A 27,421-nucleotide genomic window follows, 5' to 3' on the forward strand; every position below is an offset into this window, starting at 1 on the left:
CAAACAGAGGATCTCACGAGGATTTATCATGTGTTTGCACGCGCTGGATTTTTTCCTGTTTCGTCAATCAGATCAACTCCTTCAAGTCTGTCATTGTACGTGCACCCGCTCTCGTGTTGTGACCACTCCTCCTGTTTCTTCACTTGGTATGATCTCTCTCCATTTCTGATCTTTCACTGGCCTTCTAATTCTTCGAGTAGTTCGATTTCAAAACCTTGGTTGGTGGGGGGTTTTTGATTTTCGTTCGATCTCTCTTTTGTTTTCGCTGATTTCTTATTGTTCGTTTTTCGTTGTTGATCGGATCTCGGAATTCAGGAGTTGAAGTTTGTTTCTTCGTCTGATCGGGTTCGAGTATCCGAATCTCGGGTTGTCTTTGTCTGAGAAAATGCCGGCGTTTTACGGAGGAAAGCTCACCACCTTCGAGGATTCCGAGAAGGAGAGCGAGTATGGTTATGTTCGCAAGGTAAACTATTCGTTGATCTGGTTTAATTTTTTGGTTTATTCATGACTTGGGTCTCTGTGCGGATCAATATATACTTTCATGGAGATAACGGTTGAGATCTGTGGAGAATTGGATATGTCTGCGATTTTGGTGTCCTTGTTTTTGCTATTCTTTTGTCGGGATGAACAGGTTGATTCGTTTGGTTAAGTAACTTCTGTGTGAATCTTTGATCAACATAGGATGTGTTTGAATTCATAAATTTTCAGTGATTTGACCGTTTTCCTGTTCGAGTCACTGCTCAGGCAATCAGATTGACAATCTTTTAAGTACTGTGATGCAGGTTTCAGGGCCTGTTGTTGTCGCTGATGGTATGGCTGGTGCTGCTATGTACGAACTAGTGCGTGTGGGGCATGATAAATTGATCGGTGAAATTATTAGGCTGGAGGGAGATTCTGCCACAATCCAAGGTTACATCTTGTTCTTGTGCTTTGTCATATGGTTTGCTTAATCATCGTTCTGATAGCTATTGGTTAATGCATGCTGTCACCTGTTTCAATAAGCTGTTGGATCAAACGTTTGTAATGTGGTTTTGCATATATAAGATCTCATAATTGATGGGAAACTTTGTTGTCAGTTTACGAGGAGACAGCTGGTTTGATGGTTAATGATCCTGTCCTTCGGACACACAAGGTTTGCCACATTCATTTTGGCTTTTGTCTCTGTGGTGGTGATTGATCTACAAGTAGCTCATAGTTTTGTCTGGACTTGCAGCCTCTATCAGTCGAGCTTGGACCAGGAATTCTGGGAAATATCTTTGATGGAATTCAGGTTCAGCTGGAAATTAGAATCTTGTCTGATATATGAAATTTTGTGCTTTATTTTTGGCGGAGGGTGTTACTGATGATTGAATTGGCTTTATACTGTTTTTTTCTTTTTTGTGTCATTTATTTTCATTTGACAGAGGCCTCTGAAGACTATTGCAAAGAGATCTGGTGATGTGTACATCCCTCGTGGTGTATCTGTTCCGGCTCTTGACAAAGATGCACTTTGGGAGTTCCAGCCAACTAAACTAGGTATTATTTCATGCTGCATTTGTAGCTATGTTGGAAATGGTCACAGTGTCCTACCTTTTGAAGCTTGATGGTTCTGAAATTCAACTTGGTTGCAGGCGAGGGCGACACTATAACTGGTGGTGACTTGTATGCTGTAAGTATATTGGTCCCTTCTTTCTTCTATTGTTTGAAAATGAATCACTATTGCGTGTCTGTTGTTCTGCGCTGGAAATGGGTTTTTTGAGAGTCGAAGAAACCTTTGAAATGCAGACCGTCTTTGAGAACAGTTTGATGCAACACCATGTTGCCCTTCCTCCTGATGCCATGGGGAAGATCACTTACATTGCTCCAGCTGGTCAATATTCCCTTAAGGTTTGTTGTTCAGCTTCTGTGAACATGTCTTAAAACTCTTTTTTTACACCGACATTTTTTAGGGATGTATTTCTAAATGTCTTATTTTTTCCCCCTGGAATACATTCCTTTTTAATGTTGAGTTAATATATAGCTAATGGTGCGGTCATGGTTCTCACGAGTAAGTTGTTGTTTTCTCATCCTTGGATTTCATTTTGACTGTTATTTTCATTTTGCAGGATACCGTGCTTGAGCTTGAATTCCAGGGGGTGAAGAAGTCGTTCACTATGCTTCAGGTTTTGTTGTGGTTTTTTTAGATTTCCTAGTTCCTACACCTAGGCTCAAAATTTTAGAGCTATTCTGTTCCATATAGTAAATTGGTTTTGCTTCTGAAATTTGTTGCAGACCTGGCCTGTACGTACACCTAGGCCCGTTGCATCAAAGCTTGCAGCCGATACTCCTCTACTGACTGGACAGGTAAATGCTTCATATTGACGGTGATTGTTTTCATTGAAGGTGTTGTTGGCTGATAGCTTTTTCCGTGATTTCAGCGTGTCCTTGATGCCCTTTTCCCCTCTGTTCTTGGTGGAACTTGTGCCATTCCTGGTGCTTTTGGTTGTGGGAAAACTGTTATCAGTCAGGCACTTTCAAAGGTAGGTTTCATGGCCCGATATTGGTCTTTTTCATTCAGTAATCGGACTTGTTTACCTGCCTGAGCTAATTTCTTCTTATACGCAGTACTCCAACTCTGATGCTGTTGTCTATGTTGGTTGTGGAGAGCGAGGAAATGAAATGGCTGAGGTATATTCTTGTCTCAATCTTAATGTGCCAGTGCTTGTAACTTCAGAAATAGTAGAAATTTGGTTTGATGGTCTATTTCAATTTAGGTGCTTATGGATTTCCCACAATTGACAATGACGTTGCCTGATGGCCGTGAGGAGTCTGTCATGAAGCGTACAACACTTGTAGCCAACACCTCTAACATGCCCGTGGCTGCTCGTGAAGCTTCAATTTACACAGGTAACCTCTAGGCATCCATCTGAAGCATATTGGTTTCATTGCTTGTGAAGAAGCTGATTTCTTTCTTGTTGCCGATCAAACTCTTCGGTTATGACTCCTCTGACAAGTTTTAGCTTTATTATAATACGAATGTCAGGGATCACTATTGCTGAATATTTTAGAGATATGGGCTACAATGTTAGTATGATGGCAGACTCAACTTCTCGTTGGGCAGAAGCACTGAGAGAAATTTCTGGACGTCTGGTAATGATTTCAGTTTCAGTTTGGCTGCATGGATCCTCACCTTTTCTGTTCTATATGTATCTGAATTATTTGTTTTTTAGGCTGAAATGCCTGCCGATAGTGGATACCCTGCTTATCTGGCAGCTCGTCTGGCATCATTTTACGAACGTGCTGGTAAAGTGAAATGTCTTGGGGGTCCGGAACGTAGTGGAAGTGTCACAATTGTTGGTGCCGTTTCTCCCCCTGGTGGAGACTTCTCTGATCCTGTGACTTCTGCAACCCTTAGCATTGTACAGGTAAATATAGTACTTGTGGTTGTTTTTTTGTCCTGTTATATATGTACGGCTCTTGATAAAGGTGGTAGACTCAAGAGTCAGACACCTGGTATGCTTTTTCCCCCCAACTTTGATATGTTTACCAATTTATTTTGTTTGCTTTTCACTGCAGGTCTTCTGGGGTTTGGACAAAAAACTTGCACAGAGAAAGCATTTCCCTTCTGTTAATTGGCTGATTTCGTACTCGAAATACTCAACGGTAATATTCATGGTTGTCTTATTGTCTGATACTTCGTCTATTGTTCTCATTCTTTTGTGTAAGTAAAAAGATTCTTGGTTTTTCAGGCGTTGGAATCTTTCTACGAGAAGTTTGATCCGGACTTCATCAACATCAGGACAAAGGCCCGTGAGGTGTTGCAGAGAGAAGATGATCTCAATGAAATTGTCCAGGTATATGTTTCTCATGACTTAAACTGATATACAATCTTCCCTTGTCATCATTCCAAGTACGTTTTGAGATTAATCCTTAAGGTTTTTTAAGGTCGCATTTGACCCACTGTACTGTCGACTCAGATTCTAGAAGGAAATCAATCTGATTAGGTTTAGACTTCCTGAAACAACATCCTGATCCTAAGGCCTTGACTTTTTCTGGCTACAGCTTGTAGGAAAGGATGCTCTGGCTGAAGGAGACAAGATCACCCTGGAAACGGCTAAGCTATTGAGGGAAGACTATCTTGCCCAGAATGCCTTCACACCGTAAGATTCTCTTTATTATTATTTTTTTTCCTGATAGTAGTTGGTCCTTTACTTTTTCCAACGAGATACAGAGCAGTTACTGTGTGTTTTTATGGATGAGTGACAGATATGATAAATTCTGCCCATTCTACAAATCTGTCTGGATGATGCGCAACATTATTCATTTCTACAACTTGGCTAATCAGGTAAGATGGATCATTAATTATAAATTATTCCTGTATTTCCCATGCCTGTGGTAGTTGTTCGTTTTGTGGGGGTAATTGTGATAGCATGTTTCCTCCCCAACATCAAATATCGAGTGTTGCTTGGGCTCTCTAATGTCAATTGTATTTCTGATACGCACAGGGGGTTGAGAGAGCAGCTGGCATGGACGGCCAAAAGATTACTTACAGTCTCATCAAGCATCGTTTGGGAGATCTCTTCTACCGTTTAGTGTAAGCAAATTCACATACTCTCATCGTATCTCCATGATTTTTTTTTTCTATTCTCATGGTAAATCCACATTTGATGTCATTATAGCACATGATTACATTACCAAGATTTGTTCACTTGAACACATTCATCCTCAGTTACTCTGCTCTATGGTCAGGCTGTAGGATGGTTTGAATTGTTATACATCCAGAACATATGGATTGAAAGCATTTTAATCCCGTTTTTTTGTTCATCAAACCGCAGGTCTCAGAAGTTTGAGGACCCAGCTGAGGGTGAGGAAGCACTTGTCGCAAAATTCAAGAAGCTGCACGAGGATCTGACAGCCGGTTTCCGTGCACTGGAGGATGAAACTCGATAAGCAGTTCCGGAAATTTAAAACTTCCCCAAGTGAATCTGACCCCTTGAGGAAGAGGTTCATCCGGGTTTTGAGCGATTATTCGCGGTCGGAGTTTATTTATCGGTTATCGAGCTGGGCTGTGATCACAGCTGTACTTGCCTGTGTAATATGTTTGATTTCTGTTTATGAGTTCATTCCTTGTTTCTTGACTATAGTATAAGGTTCAGGCGAAGGTAATGTAATGTTTGTTGATGTTGTTGTTGTACTGAAGTTCAATAAGTGGCATTGTATTCAGAAACCCTCGAGGGATCATTTGGCTCTGGCTATTGCTCCAATCTGCCATTATCTAAGAGTGTTTAGTTATTCCTCTTGCTTTCCGTTTGGTGAATCCTACGAATAAAGTCATATACGACAATTTATTTGAGCCAAAGGGAACTACTCATGTTCTAAATCTATCTTTTTTCCAACAGGCAAGACCCATCCTTTCGTTCCCAACACTAAAATAGCATTGATGCATAGTACATGTCAAGTGATTTGGCGGGGTATATATTCCCAAGCTCAAATGGTAGAGAGAGACACAAATTCAACATCTAAGGCAAAAAGCAAAAGAGCAGTTTCCATAACCATAACGACAGATGACAGAGAGATAGCAGAGATTCCTGTAGGAAGAATTCATCAATCAACCGGGTCCGACCTTGGGGATGTCATAGTGCTCGCTCATGTTGGCGAGATACTGATTGAAGTCCTGAATCCTGTCTCGATGAGACTTGTTTGCTTCCTTTGCCAATTTGTTCACATCCAGTTTCTGCCTCTGTTCTATGTATCTTCTCTCTGCAGGTGTTAGTTGGTCATCGCAATGCAGCGGTTTATCATCCCCAGCTGACTTGTCAACCGTTTCTTCCTCCTCATTGGCTTCATCCGATGCTCCTGCCCCCTCTCCTATGCAAAAAAACCCGTAACAAAGGTATTAAATGCCAATAATACGAGACAGATGCAAGGCCAACTTTTCATGAATGAAGTATGGACTTTTGGAGAAACGATGGTTGCTTATCGTGTAATGTACCTTCTAGGAGTTCACGTTCACTGAGTTTTTTACCAGATTGTTCTTCGTGCTTCTTCTGTTTCTTTTTCTTCTTCACCCCACCCGCTCTCACATCCAAAGCCTTCCCTTTTAGTTTTAGCTTCCCCCCAACAACATTATCATATGCAGACATGTCTGCCTGCTAACTGTTACACACGTTTACAACGTATGTATTAGATAATCAAGTTATGCATTAGATAATCTCGTTGACAGGAGAAAGATAACCCCAAATGGAAAGCTTTGAACTTTCAATCTACCGAAGCAGAAGCTTATCATTGATGGGTTATGAGCAAGACTGAAAACAAAAGTTCTGTTATATTGATGAAAGAGGAGAAAACTTTAGTTGCAGACACTCACTGTAAGAAACAAGGATACTCCAGTTGCAGACACTTACAGTAAGAAAAACTATACAGTAAGTCCATGTCACTACGCTCTCTGTACAAACTATAAACACGATATCCATGAACAACCATACGACCAAAGCATTCAGCAAACAAGAGCTCAACAGTACCATAAAGTAATCTCCATCTCCCGCTCAGAGCAACGAGCTTCGGCTTATGGAGCTAATCCGTAATCGAGCTAATCTAACAGACATATCAAAACCTACGAATCAAACAAGTTCCAATTTTTCGTGGAATCCGTAGATCTATCGACGAGAGAATATCCACAGTAATGACAAACAACGAATATTCACACACTGAAGTATTTTCTTCACAAATTCCGTAGAGATAACATCAAAAGAGAATCCAAATCACTACGAATTGAAGCAGAAACACGTATTGAAACCCTAAATCGAATTGTCCACCTGAAATCGAAAGAAGAATCGCAGAACGCAAGAGAACTCGGAGAAGCCGTCGATTTTGTGTTTTTGTTTTTTTTTAATCCAAAAAATTAAAAACACGAAATAAAACAAGCCCATTTAATGAAAGCCCAATAGGCCCAATCCGATATTCCAATTTATATTTTGCTCGATTAATTAATCAACAATAAGCGAGAAAAGAGAATATATACGGTGTCGTTTTATTGCTTCCTATGTTCCGAGGCGCGCGCTCTATAAAACGGCGTCGTAGTCGTATCAGTGTTTCCCCTCTCTCGCCTTGCCTTCTACACCAAAACAAGCCGACGAAAGGGGGTTTCTTGAAGAAAATCGAGCAGTAAAAAAAAATCCATTTTTTCTTTCACATTCTTCATCAGAAACCCTAATTTCCATCTCCAGGGTTTCTGCTCTCGAAGCTTGTTTTTGCGTTTCCTGTAGTGATAGAGATTGGGAGGAAACAATGTCGAGTAAAGCTCCGTCGAGAGGCGAGCTCTTGAGCCGGCTGGGAAGAATCGAGGACGAGAGGCAAGAAGACGAAGATTCTGATCCATTGACTTTACAGCGCCTCAACCAACGGAAAGAACAATGGTTCTCACTGTCGCTCTGTATCAGTTCCGGTGAAATTAGGATTCAGACAATTGCATGTGTTCTTTGGAGTGAATTTCGGCGGGGCAGTTTTCGATTGATACAGTTCTGTTAATTTTGAATAACTGTGTATTGCTTGTTTGGTTGAAAGGAGCGGAAAAGTTCAAGGCTAGCTTTTTTTGATAGTCCGAGAAAATTTGTCATAGTCTGTAGAATCTCGCGATTGTGAGGTGGAATAATTTGGTAGTTCGTGTGGTATGAGGACGATCTGTCCTGCTCTGTTGACTGTGTTTAAAGCTTCGTAAAACCATTTCCGTGGCATATAGGGAGGGCCCTTTGTGAATCAGATTTAGTTCAGAAATTTTGTGGATGGTCTTTTAATAGTTTCTCCTTACATTTTCGTTGCCTTGTTTAGGTTTATGGACGCATTCAATTTCTTGGTATCTTTGCCAAAAGATACTCATATATGGTGCGAGAATGGGGATGTAATGGGGCCTCTTCTGGAGACATTCTACCATTACTTCAAAGATGATCGAGATGATTCGCCTCTCAAGCTCTTGTGGAAGAGAGTGACTGATGAAATGAGGCTTTGTGTCAATTGCATTTCTCAGCACCATCAGACTCAGGAGATGTATGAAAAAGAGTACGAGTTTGCCTCTGTAGGTCCACTTCTTACTGTGTTGAGGAAACTCGACAAAGACAGGGTGACTAGACACTTGCAAGGGGTTAATTCAAAATTAGAAGGAAATACATATGATCCAGAACATGATTATGCAGAAGTTGTGAATGTAATGTATGAGGTACTGTACTATCTTGTGGTCTGAATTCTTTTGTGTGATTCCTGACTTGTTGGTTTGTTTTCTTTGGTGTTTATCTCTCATAGCACTGTTTTGTTTGATCTTCATAGTTCATAGTTTTATTTACCCATGTCTTTTATTTGTATGTTTTGGTTCATTTTAATCTTTATAATTTATTTTCTTTCCAGCTTGAGATTGACATCTAATTTTTCTTTGTTTTTTCGTCAGGTTTTGATGTTTCCAATCTTGTTTGATGATCAGTCCTTGTGCTCTGAGTTTGAGAAATTCATTGAGTCGATCGACAAAGTTCACGAGCTTGCACTTGCTGATAATCAACAATTTCCGGTATGATACTACTTCGGGAATTTCTCGAGCATCCGACTGCAGAAAACATCTCTATAACTTAGTAATTTGTTGCATCCGATCCGTTTAGGGTGTCTATGCACTACTGTTTCTCAATAGGAGAGTGCGAGCGATTGGTTATCGCTTGGGTAAGGCCATGGGGAGATTGAGGTATTTTCCTTTTTAATCACTTTAGACTATGTAAATCATTGTAGCCTATGCATTCCTGTTTGTCTATAATTTTATTGCTGTATTTTGAAATAAAATTTTGTTGAATACATTTTGTCTATCATGTTTTTTGCTAGCCGATTTTGTTGCCTGCCATTTGTTGTGAAATTTGTATGCTGTTTGTACAGGTCAGCAACCCACTTGGAGAGTTTCCAACCATTGCTCAAGAAATTCATTGGAATATTAGAAATGGAAGGCTTACCCTCTGGATCTCAGGAACCAAGGGTCAATCTGGACCGCTCGTCGATATGGTTTGGAATGACAACATTGTGAGAATTGGTGACTGAACTCCTGATTTTTCTATCAAATACTGGTTCCCAAGATTTTTCTTTGTTTGCTGATCTAGACTGTTTACTGTTTTCTAAAGGCTTGAATTCTTAGAAGCTCCTGCGTGCGAGGAGGGAATATTGGAGCCCTATCCCTTTTTCGTTGATACAGTACTAAATCATATCAACGGCGATTCTTCAGATTTTTCCCTGGCCGTTAGGTGTTTGAAAGAACTGTTCAAAACACTTGGTATAATAATAAATTTAAATTTCCATTTTTGAGTATTCAGTTTATGTTGACACACTATATCATATTGGTTACGCATTCACATTTGATTTCTTAAAGGTTGCAAGCTTTGGCTTAGGTCTACCTTGTCTGCAAGTGTGATGCGCAATTCATTATTGGGTCAGTGTTTCCATACACAAAGCGAGAAAACCCATAAAGTCATTTTTGATCTTTTCCTACCGCTGTTACAGGCAAGTTTTCTATGTTTTTTGGATATTAATCAAATGCGAGTTTAATGTTCCCCTTGTGTTCAGGGTTACTTGTATGAAACACTAGATCTTAATTTTCTATGCAGTCCCTTGAGGCTTTGCAAGTTGATGAACATAAAAAGGAACGTCGACACCTTCTTTACTTTCTCCTCCACCAGGTCCCCAACAGCAGTAACTTCAGCGATTTAGCAAGAAGAATTGGCCGCAAGGTTCTTCTAATTATCTTTTACTGAAGCGCAATCGTGGTGTTTTAAGTCAATTGGAAAGGCGTTTTTATTAGCTCATTTTTACTGATATCACCAAACTACATATTTCAGATTGCTCTTCTTATTGTACACAGAGGTTACCAGATGAACCCACCTTGCCCTCCTTTTGAGTGTGCACACATGTGGTAAGTAAAATAGAACCTATCTTTTCATTTGATTTTCCTGTTTTATGTCGTCCCTTGTTACTTAACTTGATGAGTTATTGCTTTCTTCAATTTCACTTGGGTTTTGATTTTTGTTACATAATCTGTTTTCACAGGAAGGATATTAAAGTGACTGTTTTAATTTCTTACATCTTCTTCTTTCAATTTACATGGTTATTAATCATGTGTTCCCTTTACATAGACAAACTTGAGTCTGCATATCTGTATGACCTTTCAGGTTTCTGTTTGTATAGGCATTTGTACATTTAGACTTTACAAGAATAATGCACATCTGGTTATATGTGCACAAACAGATTCCTGAATGTTGTATTTGATGTAAGTCCTGCGAAAATCTATGCTTGCTTATTTTTTCATTGTCTTTTCCTTTTGTATATAGTTGAAACAAAATACTCTCTATACACATGATAATTTATGGAAATCTAATTGATACAACAGGGGCCCTTCTCTTGTGTCTTCGTTTAAAGATTATTCGCTTCATATTTCACTACGGCAACCTGCTCTTGATCTTATGCAAACTATCATGGTATCTGATTCAACAGCCCTACTAGCTTCGCTACTGTACAATAACAAAAATGTTGAGGTGGACTATGACGAAGATAACATTTTCCAAAACGCTGAAGAAGCCAATAATCGTCCCTGGAGTGAATTTACTGGTCAGAGCAAAATTACTCTGGAGGAATGCAGAGAATGGATGTGCATCCCAAGTCTTTGGATTGATACATTAGCTGATAGTAGTAGCCTTCTAAAACTTCCAGTATCGTTCTCCAAAGCTGTCTTCTGGGCTCGATCCCGTTTTTGTCTGGTGGAATATGAGAGGAGTGATGAGATGACTATTGATATAAAAACTTGGCTATTGTCTTCCGCTGTTGAAATCACACCTACTCTGGCGTGGAAGGTACCAACAGGATCTGATGATGGAGGGCAAGGAAAGGAGTCCAAAAACTCAGTGGCAGTATCGACTATGTGTGTTCCCTTGATAAGAACATTAAAGAGGTAATTTTCATTTCATGTTTTTTGGGAAGGCAAGCCACTAAAATGTCTCTCTAAATTTTTGTATATTGAAGCTTATTAATTATGGCTTTGCAGGTTGACCACTTGCTTTCTGGTTCAAATGGGACAAGAACTTCGAAAACAATGGACCTGGGAGCCGGGGATGGGTGAAAGCTTTATCCTCACTCTTTCAGATCCGGATGATGTAAGTAACAATCTGAATGATTGATGGGTACCATCTGAAGAAATTAATACTTTATGATATCACTCTGTTTTGTAACTTTTGTTTAACTGTGCATAGATAAGCCATAGTGCTGGTGTCTTTTTTATTGACAGAATATAAGACAATTTGGAAAGTCCATGCTGGAACAAGTTTCAAACACCAGTGGTCTGTCTCATGGTCTGAAGTTTCTTTGCTCCCAGAGTTTACACCTATTTTCTGTTCTTGCTGGAGTTAGACATGCTTTACAGCAGGTACACAAGGGTGCCGTAATGTTTTTTCCTTCAACTTCCTACTTTAAAGTTTATGCCTTGGAATGCAAGTATAGTTCTGCGGTTTTCCATACATTGGTGGAAATCTTCTGGCCCTCTCCTACATTTTGCAGGAACTCCACATTCATCATTGCACAATTATATTTGATAAAGTTTATTTTTTAATATGAATGTGATTCCTCATCTCTTTCCTAAGAAGATAAGTCACTGAGTTATGAGTGTTCTTACCTTTACTTATTTCTGTATTGGTTGATCTTTTGCAGGTCCAATTGGATTTCAGTGTACGAAGGTTTGAGATTTTGCACCATTTTTTCTTTTTATTATTCAAGCTGCTGAAAGAAGATGATGCGTCAATTACAGTCAGAGTGGAGAATATGTTGGCTGGTGGATTTTTGAGACAGCCTAGCTTTGATTCTTTGCTTGCGAGTGATCAAGGAAGTCTGTCGAGTGTCAGCCCAGAATTGGTGGAGAAGTTCTGCCGTATTATATCAGAAGATTCCTGGGCTCCGACAAAGAAGTGCTTAGTTGAGGGAAAGGCTTTTATTGATCAAAATACTTGCCAGGTGTGCATTAATGGTTCTCCTAGCTCACTTTTTTCCCTTGCTTATGCTTTGCCATATTGTCCACCTTTGATGATCTTTTCTTGAGTGATATTGCGTCATCAGTTGGTGGACAATGTTCTTCTAAAGCTGTTCTTGTTTACTGAGCAGGCTGATTAATCTTGCTCTCTTATTTTTCCAGATGACATACGTACGTTTGCTTGAGATTCTTCCTGTTATTCTTGGAAGACTCAAACTCAGTCATGAGGCGTCTAAGTCTGCCAGGGATATTCGGAAAAATGTATCTGATCTCAAATGGCTTCCTGATCTCATTGATTGGGGAAGGTCACAACTTAAGGTGGTTGTTGTTTATTGGAAACGAGCATTAACTGCTGTGTTGGCAGTACTAATAAAAGGATCAAAGATTGATGCTTGTGCCTCAGCTGTCGATGCTATTAGAAATCTTCTCTCCTCTGGTAAGCATGAATAGATTATAATCGGCAAGTTAGAATTATTTTGTTCTGGATGCCACAATTAATTGTACCCATTTCCTTAATTCAGATGAAATTGACATGGATCGGTTGAAAGAACAAATCTCATGGCTTCGTATTTTACTATCTGAAGACAACACCTCTGAGGCCATAGCACCTGATAAGGGCAATAACTCAGCTACATGTTTGCAGCTTCATTCTCCAAAGACAGATGAGTCTCAGGTCCTCAAAGCTTTAGGTATTGTTGGTCAAGCACCAGATAGAGTAATTGATTTAGCACAGGGTGAGAAAGAGATGACAGCACTTAAGGATTTACCTGCTCTGTTGAAGTCAGATCAACTTGATGTCAAGGTGACATCTCCGTCTCTTAAAAGTATTTCTCGTACTGGCTCTAACAAGACGAGTATCTCTAGTCTTGATGCTGCGAAGTCTGTAAAGGCAGTTTCCTCGCAGAGATCTGTAACAGTAAGTTCTAGCATTTCAGTCAGGGACCTTGGTGGTGCTCGTCCAAGTGGTATGAATAGGGAAGCAAAAAGCGGGCAGAATGTGGGAGATTCTTTGTTAACTGAAAGTAGAGATATGTCAAAAAATGCTAGAGATGATCCCATATCATCTAGGACTTCGAGTGAGGCTAGGTTTAGTGCTGTATCAAACACTAAAAATGCAGCTATGAAAGTAATTTTTGATACTGAGGATGATCCACTGGAGACCGCGCTTAATTCTATGAAAAGTCAGTCACTGTCCCTGGCAAAGCCCGGACCTATTGTTCCTAAACGGCAAGTAATTCAACTTAGTTCTCCTGTAAGTAAGAGATCTGATCGACTGCAGAGGCCTGGAGCTGGATTCAAAAGGTTCAAACCGCCAAAGCTTGAAGATTGGTTTAGGAAGATTTTACAAATGGATTACTTTGCTATTGTGGGATTGGCATCAACAAATAAGGATGATGGTCAGAATGTTGGAAAGTTTAGGGCAGTTCCTACGCGCTTTGATTCTCCTGAGCAGTATATGCAGATTTTTCAGCCCTTGGTTCTGGAGGAGTTTAAAGCACAGTTGCAAAGTGCTTTTCAGGAGTTATCCTCATTGGAGGAAATCTACTGTGGGATTCTCTCAGTTTTCTCGGTTGAAAGGGTTGATGACTTTCATTTTGTTCGAGTTGTGCAAGAGGAAACTGATCCTTCCAACTCTAAAAGCTTTTCCGAGAATGACTTGATTTTGTTCACAAAAGAACATCCAGGAAACAGTAGCCCTGGTGTTAGCGTGATGGGAAAGGTATCTTATCCTTCATTTTGGTATCAACTTAGGTACATCCCAAAGAGAGATGTTTGAGAAAAAAATAATTGTGTAGGCATAAAGTAGTAATCACGAGTGCATATACTTTAAGCTATCTAGGTCTTTTAGATATTCAACCTTATATAAGCAGTCAAATAGTTTAAAGCTTTAGTTGGTTATGTGGCTTAATTTATTGTTGCGTGACAGATTAACTCGTTTGCTAAACTTTAGTTCTCTGGTTTTTTCTAGGTGGATGGACGTGAATGGGATGATAAGAGAAGGTCAAGCATTTTGCATGTACGCTTTTATCTTCAGAATGCAACTCCACGTTTGAATCAAGCCAGAAGGAATCTCTTGGAACGTAGCAAGTGGCATGCAAGTCGCATTCTGAACATCACACCTCAAATTCGTGAGTTTCAGGCTCTGTCATCCATCAAGGATATCCCCGTGCTCCCTGTGATTTTAGATCCTAAAACTGATTCTGTTCATCAAAATGAAATTAAAAGATCAAGTCTACATAAGCTACCACATGCTCTGGAGCAAATACTGAAGTCGTCTTTCAATAAGAGTCAGCTCCAAGCTATTGATACTGTCATTGGCTCATCAGCCCTGATGAAAGAATTTGACATCTCCCTTATTCAGGGCCCCCCGGGTTAGTTATGCTCCCCGTTGGTAATGATAATGGATGTTTCAATAACATGCACTAGTAGAATACCTAGTATGTCAAACTTCCAAAGTTTATTTCGAAATTCTGAACTCTTATATTCTATACACATTTAATATACTTTTTTAACTCTTAATGCAGGAACTGGCAAGACTCGGACCATTGTTGCAATTATCAGTGGTTTGCTAGCATCCATTTCACACATAACGAGTGGTAGTGAAAATTCAGAACTGGATCATAGTTCTTCCAGCTCTTCTGGGCAGACTGTGACTATGGTAAAAGTATGGAAGGATGCAGCTTTGGCTCGACAGCTATTTGACGACTTGGAAACTAATAAAACTGTAACAGAAAATTCTGTTAAAGGAAGGGTATTGATCTGTGCTCAATCAAATGCTGCAGTTGATGAGTTGGTCTCAAGAATATCTGGTTCAGGCCTTTATGGAAGGGATGGGAAGAGGTACAAGCCCTATCTTGTTAGGGTGGGAAATGCGAAAACTGTTCATCCGAACTCAATGCCCTTTTTTCTTGATACCATTGTTGATCAACGTTTGGCAGAGGAAAGAATGCGAAAAGATAAAATTAAGAACGATAAGGCTACTGATTCATCTGCAGTTCTGCGCTCTAATTTGGAAAAGGTTGTTGATCAAATCAAGATCGTCGAAGCCAAGCGTGCAAACCTAAATGATGGAAGTTCAAATATCAAAGACAAGCCGGAGGATGAAAGCCATGATAAAGATGCTGATAAGCCTATGTCTGATGCTGAAATGGGAATAAGACTGCGGAGGCTATATGAACAAAAGAGAAAAATTTACAAAGATCTTGGTGCTGTTCAAGCTCAAGAAAGAAAAGCTAAGAATGAAATCAGAGCGTTGAGACATAAGTTGCGGAAGTCCATCCTAAAAGAAGCTCAAATAGTTGTAACAACTTTAAGTGGCTGTGGGGGAGACCTTTACAGCGTGTGTGCTGAATCTATGTCATCCAATAAATTTGGTACTCCATCTGAACATACTTTGTTTGATGCCGTAGTGATTGATGAAGCAGCTCAGGTAAACTTTCCTTTCTTTTGATAGTTTTCTGGAGGTCCAATGGTCACAGTTGTGTTAACATTATTATTCGCTATTGTGACTTTACAGGCTCTCGAGCCAGCCACCCTAATACCTCTTCAATTGTTAAAGTCAAGAGGAACAAAGTGTATTATGGTAAGAATGGTTCTTGTTACATTAGTGAATGTTCTATGAATATCTAATAAGTTTATTTTACCATTAAAGGTTGGAGATCCAAAGCAGCTTCCTGCAACTGTTATCTCCAACGTAGCTAGCAAATTTCTATACGAGTGTAGCATGTTTGAACGCCTACAAAGGGCTGGGTGCCCTGTCCATATGCTTACCCATCAGGTGAGAGTGATATTTTTCAACTTTTTGTATATCAAATAAGATCAGATGAATTCAATCCCACTTAAGAGTTTTTCTTTCCATGGAAACGATAGAGTTTGACGGTTGTTTATTGGCTTCATTAAATTGATTTAAGCCGGTTAATTGTCTCTTTATGTCTTAATTTCAACCTTAACACTCTTCTTTTGGTTAATAACAGTATAGAATGCATCCGGAGATATGTCGATTCCCTTCTATGCACTTTTATGATAATAAGTTGCTAGACGGTGACAAAATGTCAAGCAAATCAGCCTCATTTCACGAGACACGTTATCTAGGGCCGTACATCTTCTATGATATTGTTGATGGCCAAGAACATCGAAGTGGGGATTCTGGATCCATGTCTCTATGCAATGAACGAGAGGCTGAAGCCGCTGTTCATCTGCTTAATTTTTTCAAGAACAGGTGTTGGTTTAACTTTAGGCTCTGCAACATGACCTACTTCTTAAAATGTTTGATTTTCTCTTCGTCATTGACTGGTTCTGTAATGTTTTCGTGCTTGCAGGTTTCCCTCGGAGTTTGTCCCTGGAAGGATTGGCATCATCACTCCGTACAAACGACAGCTTTCGGTTTTGCGTTCTCGGTTCTCTTCAGCGTTTGGGTCACAAGCAGTAGCAGATATGGAACTGAATACTGTGGATGGTTTCCAGGGCCGGGAGGTTGACATACTTGTTTTATCCACCGTAAGAGCTTCAGATACCACTTCGGGTGGAAACGATCGGAGCGGCATCGGGTTTGTTGCTGATGTTAGACGCATGAACGTTGCTCTAACAAGAGCCAAGCTCTCCCTTTGGATTTTGGGTAACACAAGGACCTTGCAAAGAGACCATAACTGGGCTGCACTTGTGAAAGATGCTAAGGAAAGAAACATTATCATACAGCTCAAAAGGCCGTACAACTCCAGTTTTGGCAAGACAAAAGTGGATCCGGAAAATTCTCCAAAGAGTGTTCCAAAGGGTGAGATACCGAATGCCATCCGGAAAGAAAGGAGAGCAGAGGCTAAGCATGATAGTGAAAGGAGAGAATTTGACGTTGTGCCTATGAGAGACAATAAGCCAACTGATGGAGGAGATGATGTTCCTCTCACATCTGAAGGACCTCACGGCAAACACATGAAACAAAATGCAAAACATGAAAGTTATTCTCAGACAAAAACTGGAGCTGAAAGCGGTGAGAAGGGAATTTCGAAGGATGCAAAATCACTGATCAATAGGCAACATAACCGTAACGTGAACCAGGATAAGATCGAGAAGAGTAAAGGTAAAGAGAAGAGCAGAGAGGATCCTAACGTGGAGGGTGTTAACTTGAATAGGGCAAAGAAGCTGGATCCAAGTGCAAGGGAAGGAGGGTCGAAGAAGAAGGCTTCATCGGAACTGAGAAGGGAGAAACCGAATGTGGAGGATTCAGATTCGAATAGGTATAGGAAGAAGGCTTCATTGGAGCTCGAGAGAAACAAGAGGAGTGCGGCTGAGGAAGACGTAAAAGGGAAGGGTAAACAGATGAGCAGAGGAGGGGGAGGAGGTGAGAATATGATATCCAAAAGGAAAAAGGATAGAGAAGCTATTGAAGCTATTCTAAGCTCTTCTCTTATTCCCTCACAAAAGCCGAAACCTCCAAAGCGGCCTCTGCCCCCGGGTGATTCAACCACCACAACTGACATTAGTAGACCTCCTAAAGCAAAGAAAGGTAAACATACCTCTTTGCTTTTCTTTTTTGTTTACTATCATTGTGGCATGCTGTGTGCAAACGTGAAATCATACGCAGTATTACATATCCAAAGTGTGTCCGCATTTGTCTGGTGATGATTGCAGATTCTACAGGCACTAAGAAAGTATTGTAGAAGGGAACCGGCGGCTACAGGGATATCCGATATCATCACCTGCAATTTTCTTGGAGTTTCTTGATAGGCAAGTGATTTTTTTTTTCTATTCACAGAATGGCAGGAGCTCTCACACCGCCTCATGTGTAGGAAAATTTTGTTAATACCTTGTCACATTCATAGGGCCAAAGGCTGTGACAATTGTCTACCCTTCCTCTTTGGAAGGTGGGAATTTTGATTGAAAGACAAATGTGTGTATATAGAAACACAGTCTATCTGTGCAAATACAAAAGAGAAGGAAACTTCTCTCAGATGCTTTATATTGGTTCCTGTTTTTGTGTCTCAACCCTTCCGCGTTAATGTCTTGGAAAACCTATCCACAAGAGGCTTTGCATTATCTGGGGCAAAGAATCGGGCCTGCAATCATAAACAGTGGGCTATTCAGGTTTTTTTTTTTTTTTTTTTTTTTTTGTACATTTGTTATCCATTAAGGTTAAGGGATGATGCACTAATTAGATACTTTATTACGGACTAGCAATAAAGATCAATGTGACCCCTGAATCTGGGAATGATATATATACACATATATATAGATTATGTACCTGGATGAACATTCTCTCTGCATCTCCTGTGTTTCCATTCTCTTTCAAAATTATACCCTGCAATTATCATATATTATTGTATTTTATTATATTACCATTTTCTGGGGAAGATAAGGCCAACATAGGCCAAAGAGAAAACCTTAGCCAAGTAGCCGCGGAAGTCTTCAGGATGATCAGCGATAAGCCTATCATAAACAGCAACAGCATCGCTGACATGTCCCCAGTCTGAGTACGCCTTCCCCAGAAGCAACTCAACCTGATGAGCCAAAACGTCCAATTGAAAATAACAGGCATCACACGCAATATACCAGGGCTTTGGGTGGTGGGCTACCTGTATGGGATCAATACTTGATTCTGCTTCTGTACTAGCAGCAGCAGCACTGTCCACTTTATTTTCTATGACACTTGTTTTCTTTGCTGCATTCAGGCGTTCACGAGTGTCCAGAAGGAATTTGACTGCCTGTATACCCACACAGACTTGAGAGGGTGAGTTTCAGAAGGAAATGAGAGTTTTTTTTTTTTAAAAAAAAAAAAGGAGCAAGTTTCGGCAGTTAAGAGAGATAGCATATGGATTTTAGTCACAGTATCTGGAAAGAGGCAATTTACCTCATCTGGCTTCTTTGCAGCAAGCAATGCATTCGTGAGGCCTCGTGTTACTTCGAAATCAATGTCTGTAGACGCCTATTGATCATGTACATCGAATACATTTGAATTACCATCATCAATTGGAATTTCACAACACACGGGGCTTCAAAATCGTACAGCAAAGCAACGTAATAATTCATGTGATATTGATAGCTCAAAAGCATTAACAACTTTTGAGAGAGAGAGAAAAAAAAAACAATTACCATCGCAGAACTCTTATATGCAGCAATACTGCCTTCATAGTCCTTGAGTTCCAATTTTACTTCTCCAAGCAATCGGAGGACCTCAGGGTCATTTTGTCTCTCCTACATAGTAAGAATGTCCTCCAGAAAGGAATGGGCACTGGGATAATCTTAACAAGGTAGATATAAAAAGCAGTGGAAAATACAAAACCTTAGCCAATTCCTCTAGAAGTGAAGCAGCCCGCGGATACTCTCCAAGTTCTGCCAGAGTCACAGCAGCACCCTGCAGACCCAATCTTACAAACTTTATTGCGGCTCGTACTCAGGGTTTAGATGATGAAGATTGAAATTAATTTGAGATATCTATTGCAAGCAGACCAGACTAGAATTCCTCCGGAAACAACAAATTCGGAAATTAGATGAACACATGAAAACTGACAAAAAGTATGAAGCCCGTAGTTCAGTATGGCTTCTAAATAGGTTGACTTGTATCATCAGAGACAGGATCATTTACTAAGGTGTTAGCTCAAAAATAATCAGCAGCCTTCAGAGAAGAATAAAGCCTAGATCCAAAATTAATAGATGCAAAACTTTATATAAACAATTTACTTATTATCATCACGCACCTCGACAGCAGCTTGATCTTTAGGAGAGCTACTGAGAGTTGCTTCGAACTCTTTAAGCCTTTTCTGAAATATAACAAACATAACAAGTGTTACATTATACCAGGGAATATAATACGGAAACAGCTAAGGATGTTGTTTTAACGACAAAACTATTAAGTTGAGAGAAGTAGTTTAAAGCATACCTCTTCTAAAGGTATGCAAACGACAACTATAACCCCAGTTATATGATCTTAAGGAGAGCCAAATGAAGAGGAAAAGACATGCCACAAGAAAAAGAGAACAGAACAGTGACCCAGAAATTCAAACCCCAATGTGAAAAACATTCATGAAGACATCCCATATTTCCCTATGCTTTCAATGTGAACAAGGCACAGATTATGCTGAGGAAGCTAGAACTTTTTTTCTTTTTTTTTTTTTATCAAGGTCAAAGAATCAAAACTTGGTGAGAAATGAATCATTTATATTACCTGAAGCGTGACTTTCTCCTCTTCAGACAATTTATTTTTCACAACTGCTGTGTCCTCGGTTGGATTGTCACTGAAACATGAAAAAGCTGGTGAGACTTACTTAACATCTGACAGGAGGCAGATTGTGACTTGAAAAGATGGCAGACAAATGGACACTAGTAACACAATGCAAATGGAAGAGTTTATGAATAGGATTGGCGAAATGCTTGGAATTAGAAGATGAAGATGATGCTAAGAAAATTAAATGTGATATCATCAATGTATCTTACAAGTTGTGGAGAGGGAGAACCTTTAATACACAACACACCTTCCCGAGGGAAGAAAATCTCCAAGAGCAAAAACTAATCCAAATACCACAACTGCTATGCCAACTCCAATCTGCCATGCAACGGATTTTTTCAAGACATCACAAAGGTCAAGAAAAACTTGAGGATCAGATGAGCACACTTATCAGATTAATCTTTGGGTCTACCTTAGTACCAAGGCCGATTGCTTTCTTTTCTGACTCGATGGAAGCATCATAGTCTATTGGACCAAATTCTTTAATTTCGTCTGCCCTTTTCTGCTCAAGTGCTGACCTGGTCCATAGACAGAGCAAAAGATGGCTAACATGAAACTGGTAGATAATAGATTATCCAAATGACATGTCACTATAAAGTTCGAGACGAATTAATTCGAATTAAGTATGTATTACCCCCAACAATATATATAGACAATATAGTTAAATGAACATGTTAAGAGATGAAAGAATGCCATAAAACAACTATGTCTATGTAAAATATGAAAAAAGGCACCTTTTAATGGCTTCCAATCGTTCCTCGAAGTCAATATCTACAGATTTACCATATTTTCCTTCAAACTGAGAGCTCAGACCGGGTGCCTCTACAAGCAAAAGTTTTATACAAGAAGTACAGGAGGACCACCGATGAGGGGATATTATTAGAAATTGAGATCCAGAAGGCATATATGCATAGAATTATGATTATTTATATGTAAATATGAGCAACTTAATAAGGCAGTAGTCATTTCAGATTCAAAAGGCACCCATGGTCCAGCTAACTAGAGTCAGCAAGCATAGCAATAAGTAATGACAATCTGTTGACTTAGGAAATCAGAAGGCAGTTATACTATCATTTGTGACACACCAAATATAAAATGATGGACGCACAGATGAATACTAAGGTACCTACATTAGCAGACATTCTTTTCACGTTCTTGTCTGACACAAACTCAATACGTTAAAGAAACTGACGTAATATATTTTTATTATATACTTACTTCTGGGCATGGAAACAGACTGTTTAGCAGATGAGTTCCTGCAAAACAAAAAATATGCAAATACTAAATAGACGAGAGGAGCACAATATTTCAATTAACTAAGCCATGGTTTTAGGCTTATAGCAAGGTGGAATCAGAACAGCCAAGTGATCTCTCACAAAATGGAAACCATACATGCCAAGCGAACCAATAACAAACACCAATTGTAATCGTACCTTTGTGGCAATTCTGGACCTTTATATTCCTGCATTGTAGTTGCATATTCTTAGTGCTCCAGTAAGTTTCAGAAATGATATAAAGGGAAAAAAAAGGATGCAAATGAAGTGGACGTCCTAAGAACATAGAACAAAAATGTTGAACATAATCAGAGTAGGAACTATCCACAAATGAGAAATCGTTTTGGCCATAGGAACCAAACAGGTGGAAACTTTAATTCAGCAGCAGGAAATTACGATTCCAGAAATCTACTCTTCACGGCATCCAATTGTTCTAAAGCAACGGGAAGACTAAAATTACAATGAAGGAATCCTAGGTGATTGCAGTCAAATCTCAATATCTTGGAAACATGAGGAAATCCCTATGAATTTCTACAGCTAAACAATAAAATTTCTCCGGAAACAAACGGAAACAAGCAGCAAGAAAAATGTCAGGAATCGCACCTTTTTAGGACCAAAGCCGCGCCTAGGGTTAGAATCCGAGCAGCGAACCCGAAACACGAGAAGCTTTGAGCTAACTGAGACGGCTGTCACTGCCGCCGCAACCGCCACGGACATCCTCCACAGCTCTGAAAATCTCCGAAGAGATTACGAGCGGCACGGAGAACAGAACCACCGGACACCGTAAAGAAGCTGATCGATCGGAAAATCCCTTCGCCGGAGAATGAAAAATCAGAGGGGACCTCTCCGTGTTTCGTGTAATTCGAGGAAAATGAGTAGTGGCTCTCATAAACCGTTACGAGTGGAACGAAGTAGATGATAGGATCACATCCTCTCATAAATAAAAATTATTAATTATAAAATAAAATTTATCTTTACATTCTTAGGACAAAACATAAGCCAATTTAAATTAGGATATTCAAGCTAATATTATTTCTAAATTGCATTAATTTATATATTGATGATGACGATGCTTATCATAATAGTTCTTAATAAAAATGTAAAATTTAAATATGCCTTAACATAACATCCATTTTTTTTAATATTTATGTAACTGAATGAAAATCTTACACACGATGATGTAATTCGAGTGAAATTCAGTCGCCAAAACCTTAATCATTCATTTTAATTCATGGTCGGTCGTATATTAAATACATACACAATATTCAAATATTCTTAATTTTGAACTGTAAATATATCTGTATAAAATAACATAAAATTCCCTCCGTTATCTCTTTAACGTTGGATGGAATAACTCAAAATCTTCCCATTACAACAAAACCCCAGGTGCATAAAAAATTAAAAACCCGATCTTGAAATTCTCCTATCCTACCACGCACCATTAGAGAATATTCCGTCCAACAATTCACGGGGAAGATGACGGCGACGACGGATCCGTCACGCCCTTAACGGCGGACCAAATCTGGCCAAGGCCTCTGATAACGTGAGGCCAAACGGCGCTAATCCCGTTGAGCGCCGCACCAGAAGCTAACCCTAAGGCAAATGTCTCACCATACCCAGGCTTCGAGTCCAGCTTAGCGTCGACGACGGCGAGTCTTCCGTTAACGGCGTCAATCTTCCTCGACGCGTCGGCGAAGAGCTTGTTTTTGGCGGTGGCGTTCCTGGAGGACGAAACGACGCGCATGAGCGCGTTTTGGAGGTCCTCGATCACCTTGACGGATGCTTCGGCCGGCTCGATCCCTCGTTCCTGGTAGTGAGAGATCAGCTCCTGTGGTGTTGGGAATTTCTTCGGCTTTTGCTTCGCCCCTGACTGGTCTTGGCCGGCTAGGGTTTCCTGGGCTGCGTTCGGAATCCCTGGTTGCTTCATTTTTCTTCGCAGGGTTTTGATTCTCTCCCTTTGAGGTTTTTGAATTTCTTGCGTTCGCTTCAATCGGATTCGGATGTGGATAAATAATTTTATTCTCTTTTTTTTTCCATGTAATATCGTATGCGCCACTATTGGGCTTGGGCCCAGTAAAGAGTAAAAGGGCCCAGTGTTTTCTTAATCCTGAGCTGGGAGTTATCCGAATAATTACTTTTATTATTTTATAATATACAATCTTGTCTTCTAGTCATTATGATTGCTAATGAGCAATTTGATTGTATTGTTTTTCTTTGTAACACGTGTCATGATTTCATTGGATGTGACATGTCAATGGAATCCAAACGTATGTATCGAAAATTACCACTAAGCTGCAGAAGAAAATATGAAAAAGAGAAAAAGAAGGGGAAAATACCCACCAAAATATTCCGACTTCCCTCTGGAAAGTCTCCGGATTTAGAAGAGAGCGTTTCTTCGGCTGGGACAAGCTTCGTTAATGGCGGTTTCCTTCTGATCACTCATCGGAACTGTAATTTCTCTTCTGTTCCCGTGAATTAGGGTTTTCTTTCGTGTATTGGGAGAACTATTTGTATGCATTTTTTTTTATTTCAGGTAAGATTTTCTCTAATTTTCCATCTTTGCTGAAACGTATTCAGTTTCTCGTCTAGATCATGAGATTTTCCATGAGCACGAATTCAGATCTGACGTTGATTCTCGATGGAAATGTCAGTGTTTGGTTAATGTAAGACAGATGCAATTTCCCTTTGTATTTTCCTCTGGTGTCTTATACTGAAAATTTCTAGGTTGTAGCAGATATTTTTGTTTCATACACTGTTTGTTTTCTGCGATTACCTGGGGACCCTGATTCTAGAAGCTTTTTAGCATATGGGGAAGAACACGTGGGTGAATGATAAATGTGCCAAAGCTTATAGTAGGCTATAGTTTGGCAGTAGGATGAGTATTTTCCGTACTTTGAATGGTTAATCGGATGAGTATTTGCCATATTTTTGCATGGTAAAGTTGGTTGTTTGTTGAAGTTGTAAAAATGAATATGCTTTTGTAAAGGCACTATATAAAAAAGAAAGCTCTGGACTTTGTGCTACCTACTGTGTTCTGTATGCAGAGTATATGACTTCTTTCATTACTTCTGTGTTTTATTTCAGAACCTTTGCTTATACCAGAACAGGGAGTTAATGCCCTTGATTCGAAGACCAACCGAGAAAATTTGAAGAAGTCGTGGAATCAAGATATAGTCTGGCTTAGCAATAGGGATTAGCTTGCCCTCGTTATGATGCGATAATCAGTTTGAGGGCAGAATATAGTAGAACAAAAATCATCACCCAAGTTCTGTGCTCGAGTTTCCCCCATAGCACCGACTTTACCCCTTTGCCCAGTGTCCTGAGGGTGGATTCATAGCAAACATGATGATGGATGAAGACATCGAGCAGGCCAGTCTGTTGTCTTACAATGGCAGGCCAAAGACATTCCCAAACATGCGTAGTAAACCCTATACTCCACTGGTAAGATACACATCTTGTCTTTTTGTTTGATATGGTGTTTTGCTATCCTATTGACTGCGCCAGAACATTCATGTTTGGGTAAGAACTTTTGTTGATTTTGTAACGAGTTTTGTGTTTTTTCTTTTTGCGTCTTAGTTCATTATTACTTTTTTTTTCTTCCTGTTCTGAAAGTGTAAAGCATGCTACTTATAATTTTTGCAGATATTCCGGATTCTTAGGCGTCTAAATGTCCGTGTTGTTTCTATACTTTTGCTTCTGTGCTTTGGAGCTATCTTTTACATGGGAGCAAGTACTTCTCCTATCATTGTGTTTGTCTTCACGGTATGCATCATCAGCTTCCTGTTGTCAATATATCTGACTAAGTGGGTATTAGCGAAGGATGAAGGGCCTCCAGAGATGGTTCAGGTAAATTTATTTCTCTGTTTTATGGCGTTCATGATGCTGAGTTTTTTCTTTTTTGTCAGTTTACTTGTTTTTCATTTCTCAGTTTTGAGCTTATTCTTTTATATGTAGATATCAGATGCTATACGTGATGGAGCTGAAGGCTTCTTTAGAACACAGTATGGTACAATATCCAGGATGGCATTCTTGCTAGCGTTCGTGATTCTTTGCATATACTTGTTCCGTAACACAACCCCCCAGCAAGAGTCTTCTGGTTTAGGAAGGTGACAATACATGATTGCATACACAGGCTTTTATTCAATCTTTTATGCAGCTGTACCTGATCTTACTTGATTTACTTCCTGGGCCAGGGCAATGTCTGCATATATTACTGTTGCTGCATTTCTTTTGGGGGCTTTATGTTCAGGAATTGCAGGATATGTTGGAATGTGGGTGTCAGTCCGCGCTAATGTACGGGTCTCTAGTGCTGCTAGACGATCTGCCAGAGAGGCATTGCAGGTTAACTTTTGTTCTAAGAATTATTCATAGCATTACACATTCTTGTAGTCAAATATACTAAGTCTCTAGTGCTGCTAGATGATCTGCCAGAGAGGCATTGCAGGTTAACTTTTGTTCCAAGTATTATTCATAGCATTACACGTTCTTGTATTCAAATACTAAGTCTCAAATTTAATGCAGATAGCAGTTCGTGCCGGTGGATTCTCAGCCCTGGTTGTCGTTGGTATGGCTGTGATCGGTATAGCCATCCTTTATTCGACATTCTATGTTTGGTTGGGTGTGGATTCACCAGGCTCAATGAAGGTTACAGATTGTAAGTCCAAAGTACCTCTGGTTTACCCTTTAGTGTACTGAGTTCAGAGCATAAGATTTCTATGTAGTATCAGGCGCCTATTTTCTGTGATACAAGATTATTCCTCGATGTACTATGATGTGAACTGATCATGATTGTGGCATGGTAGTTATGCGTGTTTGATAAGAAGTCGCTTCTGAAATAGTGACATGATTCATTTACTGGAGCAACAATGTTGTGCCTAGAACTTCATGAGAAGCTAGCCACAAAGTGTTCAATATTCATGACGTCTATTGCTATATGTGCCCTTGTGTTTAAAATTTCTGGATCTTTGTACTTGAAATCAACTAGACTAGTCTTTTACATTGAGGAAAATGCATTAAAGGGGAGATAGAATTGTTAGCTTTACTGATTATCTTCTCTCTTTCTATCTCAGTGCCTCTGCTCCTTGTTGGATATGGCTTTGGTGCTTCATTTGTGGCCCTTTTCGCTCAGTTGGGGGGTGGAATATTCACTAAAGCCGCTGATGTTGGGGCAGATCTGGTTGGAAAAGTAGAGCAGGGTATTCCTGAAGATGATCCTCGAAACCCTGCTGTTATTGCTGATTTGGTATTAGATATTTTCCTCTTCCCGTTTTACTTTTTTCCAGTTCACATGGAGAGGAAATCCTCGATTGCTATCACATACTCATGCTCCAGTATCTTGGTTACACATGTAAAATCTGCTGAGGAACTTACTTTGCATGTATTATTTTCCGACTCAGATCAATTTCACGATTTTGCAGGTTGGAGACAATGTGGGGGACTGCGCTGCTCGAGGTGCTGATTTGTTTGAAAGTATAGCTGCAGAAATTATTAGTGCAATGATACTTGGTGGAACAATGGCTCAGAAGTGTAAAATCGAAGGTCTGTGGACGCTTCATAAGTTCTTATCCATACATGGTCTTTTAGTTTATGTAGTTCTGATTTTGGTGTACCGTGATCAGAGTTATGATTTAATTTTCCGAAAAAGGATAAGCAGGATTTGGAATCGGACATTTTTTTCTTAAATGAGTCAGTCTGGTCACCATATGCCTGCAAGGATTTGAGATGTTTTGTTGAAGAAAACTTGATAGGTTTTCCTGCTTTGAATAACTTGTATGATTATGTGTATGCATCGTGTCATTTTGATGGAAACCACTTTCCTATTTATGTACTATCAATTGCATAACCGTGGCTGAGTTTTACAGATAAAATTGTCTAGGCAATCGTGATTCCTCTCAGGCGTAGCATTAAAGGGCTTGAGATTGGCATGTAGGGGAATAGGGAACG

At 39.7% G+C, this 27,421-nt stretch overlaps 6 protein-coding genes across 10 annotated transcripts in view; 3 read left to right on the forward strand and 3 right to left on the reverse strand.

Annotated features, from left to right (window-relative positions):
* Window positions 1-57: 57 nt before the first annotated feature.
* Window positions 58-5,232, forward strand: LOC104812329 (V-type proton ATPase catalytic subunit A). Its single transcript, XM_010539437.2, has 21 exons — window positions 58-146; window positions 316-463; window positions 783-909; window positions 1,077-1,132; window positions 1,214-1,270; window positions 1,404-1,515; window positions 1,611-1,648; window positions 1,765-1,866; window positions 2,085-2,141; window positions 2,251-2,322; window positions 2,397-2,498; window positions 2,584-2,646; window positions 2,733-2,865; window positions 3,002-3,108; window positions 3,189-3,383; window positions 3,535-3,621; window positions 3,708-3,812; window positions 4,021-4,118; window positions 4,225-4,303; window positions 4,464-4,552; window positions 4,794-5,232. Exons 2-21 carry the CDS (start codon window positions 386-388, stop codon window positions 4,906-4,908), a joined length of 1,872 nt encoding a protein of 623 aa, XP_010537739.1. The 5' UTR covers window positions 58-146; window positions 316-385; the 3' UTR covers window positions 4,909-5,232.
* Window positions 5,233-5,370: 138 nt separating this feature from the next.
* Window positions 5,371-6,848, reverse strand: LOC104812330 (protein FAM32A). 2 transcript variants are annotated; one of them, XM_010539438.1, is made up of 3 exons: window positions 6,774-6,848; window positions 5,951-6,114; window positions 5,371-5,826 (listed from the first exon to the last, which is right to left on the reverse strand). In XM_010539438.1, the coding sequence occupies exons 2-3, from the start codon at window positions 6,099-6,101 to the stop codon at window positions 5,567-5,569; spliced, it is 411 nt and encodes a 136-aa protein (XP_010537740.1). In that variant the 5' UTR covers window positions 6,102-6,114; window positions 6,774-6,848; the 3' UTR covers window positions 5,371-5,566. The 2 variants fall into 2 exon arrangements, with proteins under 2 accessions (XP_010537740.1, XP_010537741.1); XM_010539439.2 differs by lacking the exon at window positions 6,774-6,848 and adding an exon at window positions 6,480-6,753.
* Window positions 6,849-7,070: 222 nt separating this feature from the next.
* On the forward strand, window positions 7,071-17,942 carry LOC104812332. Of its 2 annotated transcripts, XM_010539442.1 has the most exons (22): window positions 7,071-7,373; window positions 7,786-8,170; window positions 8,396-8,512; window positions 8,601-8,680; window positions 8,866-9,006; window positions 9,105-9,253; window positions 9,350-9,480; window positions 9,585-9,707; window positions 9,816-9,889; window positions 10,364-10,921; window positions 11,015-11,123; window positions 11,255-11,392; window positions 11,674-11,973; window positions 12,152-12,425; window positions 12,511-13,709; window positions 13,959-14,361; window positions 14,515-15,419; window positions 15,507-15,572; window positions 15,642-15,767; window positions 15,964-16,208; window positions 16,309-17,489; window positions 17,615-17,942. In XM_010539442.1, exons 1-22 carry the CDS (start codon window positions 7,246-7,248, stop codon window positions 17,641-17,643), a joined length of 6,861 nt encoding a protein of 2,286 aa, XP_010537744.1. In that variant the 5' UTR covers window positions 7,071-7,245; the 3' UTR covers window positions 17,644-17,942. The 2 variants fall into 2 exon arrangements, with proteins under 2 accessions (XP_010537744.1, XP_019057963.1); XM_019202418.1 differs by lacking the exons at window positions 7,071-7,373; window positions 8,601-8,680 and having other exon boundaries at window positions 8,078-8,170.
* On the reverse strand, window positions 17,816-22,385 carry LOC104812331. Its single transcript, XM_010539441.2, has 15 exons — window positions 22,082-22,385; window positions 21,638-21,666; window positions 21,423-21,460; window positions 20,939-21,026; window positions 20,617-20,722; window positions 20,452-20,522; window positions 20,145-20,214; window positions 19,678-19,740; window positions 19,263-19,334; window positions 19,073-19,174; window positions 18,831-18,905; window positions 18,556-18,684; window positions 18,364-18,480; window positions 18,225-18,281; window positions 17,816-18,039 (listed from the first exon to the last, which is right to left on the reverse strand). Exons 1-15 carry the CDS (start codon window positions 22,193-22,195, stop codon window positions 17,965-17,967), a joined length of 1,206 nt encoding a protein of 401 aa, XP_010537743.1. The 5' UTR covers window positions 22,196-22,385; the 3' UTR covers window positions 17,816-17,964.
* Window positions 22,386-22,781: 396 nt separating this feature from the next.
* Window positions 22,782-23,509, reverse strand: LOC104812333. Its single transcript, XM_010539444.2, has one exon. It carries the CDS (start codon window positions 23,403-23,405, stop codon window positions 22,944-22,946), a length of 462 nt encoding a protein of 153 aa, XP_010537746.1. The 5' UTR covers window positions 23,406-23,509; the 3' UTR covers window positions 22,782-22,943.
* A 272-nt stretch (window positions 23,510-23,781) lies between these two features.
* LOC104812334 (pyrophosphate-energized membrane proton pump 2) overlaps window positions 23,782-27,421 on the forward strand; it is a 6,493-nt gene continuing 2,853 nt past the window's right edge. The window contains exons 1-9 of one of the 3 annotated variants that reach the window (XM_010539447.1): window positions 23,782-23,928; window positions 24,056-24,141; window positions 24,563-24,919; window positions 25,121-25,324; window positions 25,433-25,584; window positions 25,672-25,819; window positions 26,000-26,132; window positions 26,548-26,720; window positions 26,896-27,016. In XM_010539447.1, coding sequence (XP_010537749.1) covers window positions 24,821-24,919; window positions 25,121-25,324; window positions 25,433-25,584; window positions 25,672-25,819; window positions 26,000-26,132; window positions 26,548-26,720; window positions 26,896-27,016 — 1,030 coding nt within the window. In that variant the 5' untranslated portion in view covers window positions 23,782-23,928; window positions 24,056-24,141; window positions 24,563-24,820. Of the gene's footprint in view, window positions 24,012-24,055; window positions 24,142-24,562; window positions 24,920-25,120; window positions 25,325-25,432; window positions 25,585-25,671; window positions 25,820-25,999; window positions 26,133-26,547; window positions 26,721-26,895; window positions 27,017-27,421 lie in introns of all 3 variants that reach the window. The other 2 variants (XM_010539445.1, XM_010539446.1) reach the window with 2 other exon arrangements.

Source organism: Tarenaya hassleriana, unplaced genomic scaffold (assembly GCF_000463585.1).
Source record: "Tarenaya hassleriana unplaced genomic scaffold, ASM46358v1 Cleome2, whole genome shotgun sequence".
In the NCBI taxonomy this organism is placed as follows: Eukaryota; Viridiplantae; Streptophyta; class Magnoliopsida; order Brassicales; family Cleomaceae; genus Tarenaya; species Tarenaya hassleriana.